The 2449-nt window shown below is 35.2% G+C and overlaps 1 protein-coding gene across 2 annotated transcripts in view; it reads left to right on the forward strand.

Annotated features, from left to right (window-relative positions):
* Positions 1-2349, forward strand: part of LOC107630134 (protein NRT1/ PTR FAMILY 6.3) — an 8156-nt gene extending 5807 nt beyond the window's left edge. Inside the window, exons 5-6 of one of the 2 annotated variants that reach the window (XM_016333193.2) lie at positions 781-1261; positions 1749-2349. In XM_016333193.2, coding sequence (XP_016188679.1) covers positions 781-1261; positions 1749-2150 — 883 coding nt within the window. In that variant the 3' untranslated portion in view covers positions 2151-2349. Of the gene's footprint in view, positions 1-780; positions 1262-1746 lie in introns of both variants that reach the window. The other variant, XM_016333201.2, reaches the window with a different exon arrangement.

Below are 2449 nucleotides of genomic sequence, written 5' to 3' on the forward strand. Positions count from 1 at the left end.
TTAGAAAAAAAAATTTATAATAAAAGATAGTATTTCTCTTTACGTAAATATTTTTCACTTCTTACACCAAATCAACTCATATATACATTGCTGTTAAATGATGTGTAGGACTAATTGATCATGGTCTCATATTTTTGCAGTAATAAAAATAAAAAAGCTTCTTTATTTGGTTGATATGCCCGATACATGCATGCAAGTTCTTTGAGAAAATAAACAAAAAGAAAAAGTCTAAGACCAACAACTTTATTAAATTTTGGCTAACATGTAATCAATAAAGAAAAGTGAGCCACTAGATTAAATCTCACACCTTTAAAATCATTTTTAATAGCTATTTGATAGTTACAAATCATAAAAGTTGCTGGCTCCTAGCACTCCTCAAACAAAAAACATACACTCACTTCGTGCTAATTACTACCAAAACCTTATTATCAAATGAGCACAAGCACAACTTATATCACGTGGTTTTCTGGCAAGGTGATTCTATCTTGTCTGTTATACACTAATAGGAGGTATATCCCAGTCAATTTTATATTCACTTGTCAAACCCGCTTGCTATCTGAGATTAATGCTAGCTCCTACCATGAATTGGAATCTATAGAATTTCGGATACCCTTTTATCAAAGGAAGTTAATTTGGACATCCCTTTCAATAAATTCTCCTTGGTATTCGAAAGAACTTTGAAATCAATCACATACTCAATTTTATTAATTAAACATTTTATTATTATTATTATTGTTATTATTATTATTATTAGATAATTGAATGGTATGCTCTTTTCAGATTCTTGGACAAGGCTGCAATTAGGGACTCAAACACCATCGGCGGCGAAACCACGGCGGAGAGAAAATGGTATCTATCAACCTTAACCGACATTGAAGAAGTAAAAATGGTTTTAAGGATGTTGCCAATATGGGCCACCACCATCATGTTTTGGACAGTCTACGCTCAAATGAGCACATTCTCAGTGTCACAAGCCACCACCATGGACCGCCACATCGGAAAATCGTTCCAAATCCCGGCGGCATCACTCACCGTCTTCTTCGTCGGAAGCATACTCCTTACCGTCCCCATCTACGACCGCGTGGTTGTCCCAATCATGAGAAAATCACTCAAGAACCCGCAAGGCCTGACGCCTTTGCAACGTATCGGCGTAGGGTTAGTACTCTCAATCTTCGCCATGGTTGCAGCCGCACTCACTGAGATAAAGCGATTAAGGGTCGCTGAGTCACATGGATTGGATCATGATGATGCTTCTAATAAGGTATAACATTCTTCATTTTAACTCGCATGGATATACGCCAACTATGTTAGGTGTACATACAAAATTTATCACTAAGAACTAGTTTGCCTAACAATTTAATTAAAATTTTTTTAAAAATAATTTTTAACCATTAATTTTTTGTATCCACATATATATATTTTTTTTTTTGCACATTTATGCATTGTACGATATTACTTTTAATATTATCGTGAGAGTATGTGTCCAGAAAACTTAAATCGATAAGGGATATGTACATAAGTTTTTTTAAATTTGATCCGTGATTTGCAGTACAACAAACGCGCTGAATAATGGCAATTTATTTTGATAATAACAGCGGTTTAAAATTGTCGTTAAACCGACCATTTCAAATTAAATATATCTTCTTTTTTATAAATTTTGGTGTAAAATTATTTATTTTAAAAATTCAAGCTGATAAATTATTATGTCTTTAACAAATTGCGCGTATTTATATTTGTGAAACACACAGGTGGTACCGTTGAGCGTGTTCTGGCTAATCCCTCAGTTCTTCTTTGTGGGGTCAGGAGAGGCATTCACCTACATAGGTCAACTAGATTTCTTCCTAAGGGAATGTCCCAAAGGGATGAAAGCAATGAGCACCGGTTTGTTCTTGAGTACCTTGTCCTTAGGGTTCTTCTTCAGCTCCTTGTTGGTGACCATAGTGGACAAGGTCACTGGAACCCGAAAGCCATGGCTCGCCGACAACCTTAACAAAGGGAAACTCTACAATTTCTATTGGCTATTGGCTACTCTAAGTGCTTTGAACGTCGTGATTTTCTTACTATGTTCCAAGTGGTATGTTTACAAGGATAAAAGGCTTGCCGAGGAGGGCATTGAACTTGAGGAATCAGACACTGCTTACCATGCATAGCTTTTGCTTTATTTATATTAAAACTCAAAGCCTAAAATTACCATTGTGGTTGTGTTAACCATTGATGGATAAAGAAGAAATTAAAGAAAAAAAATATGTATATGTAACGGCCACAATTATCCCTGTAATGTTGATAGGATTGATACCACGTACAATAGCAGTGTTATAACCGCAGTTACAGTTGCGTAATCTCGTACCATGCATAGGTTTCTAATTTTGTTAGCAGCTGCTTAGTAGTGTATTTTTATCAAAGTGCAACAGCATCGGTTAACAATTTATATAATATTGCTAAGAAGATA

Source organism: Arachis ipaensis, chromosome B01 (assembly GCF_000816755.2).
Source record: "Arachis ipaensis cultivar K30076 chromosome B01, Araip1.1, whole genome shotgun sequence".
In the NCBI taxonomy this organism is placed as follows: domain Eukaryota; kingdom Viridiplantae; phylum Streptophyta; class Magnoliopsida; order Fabales; family Fabaceae; genus Arachis; species Arachis ipaensis.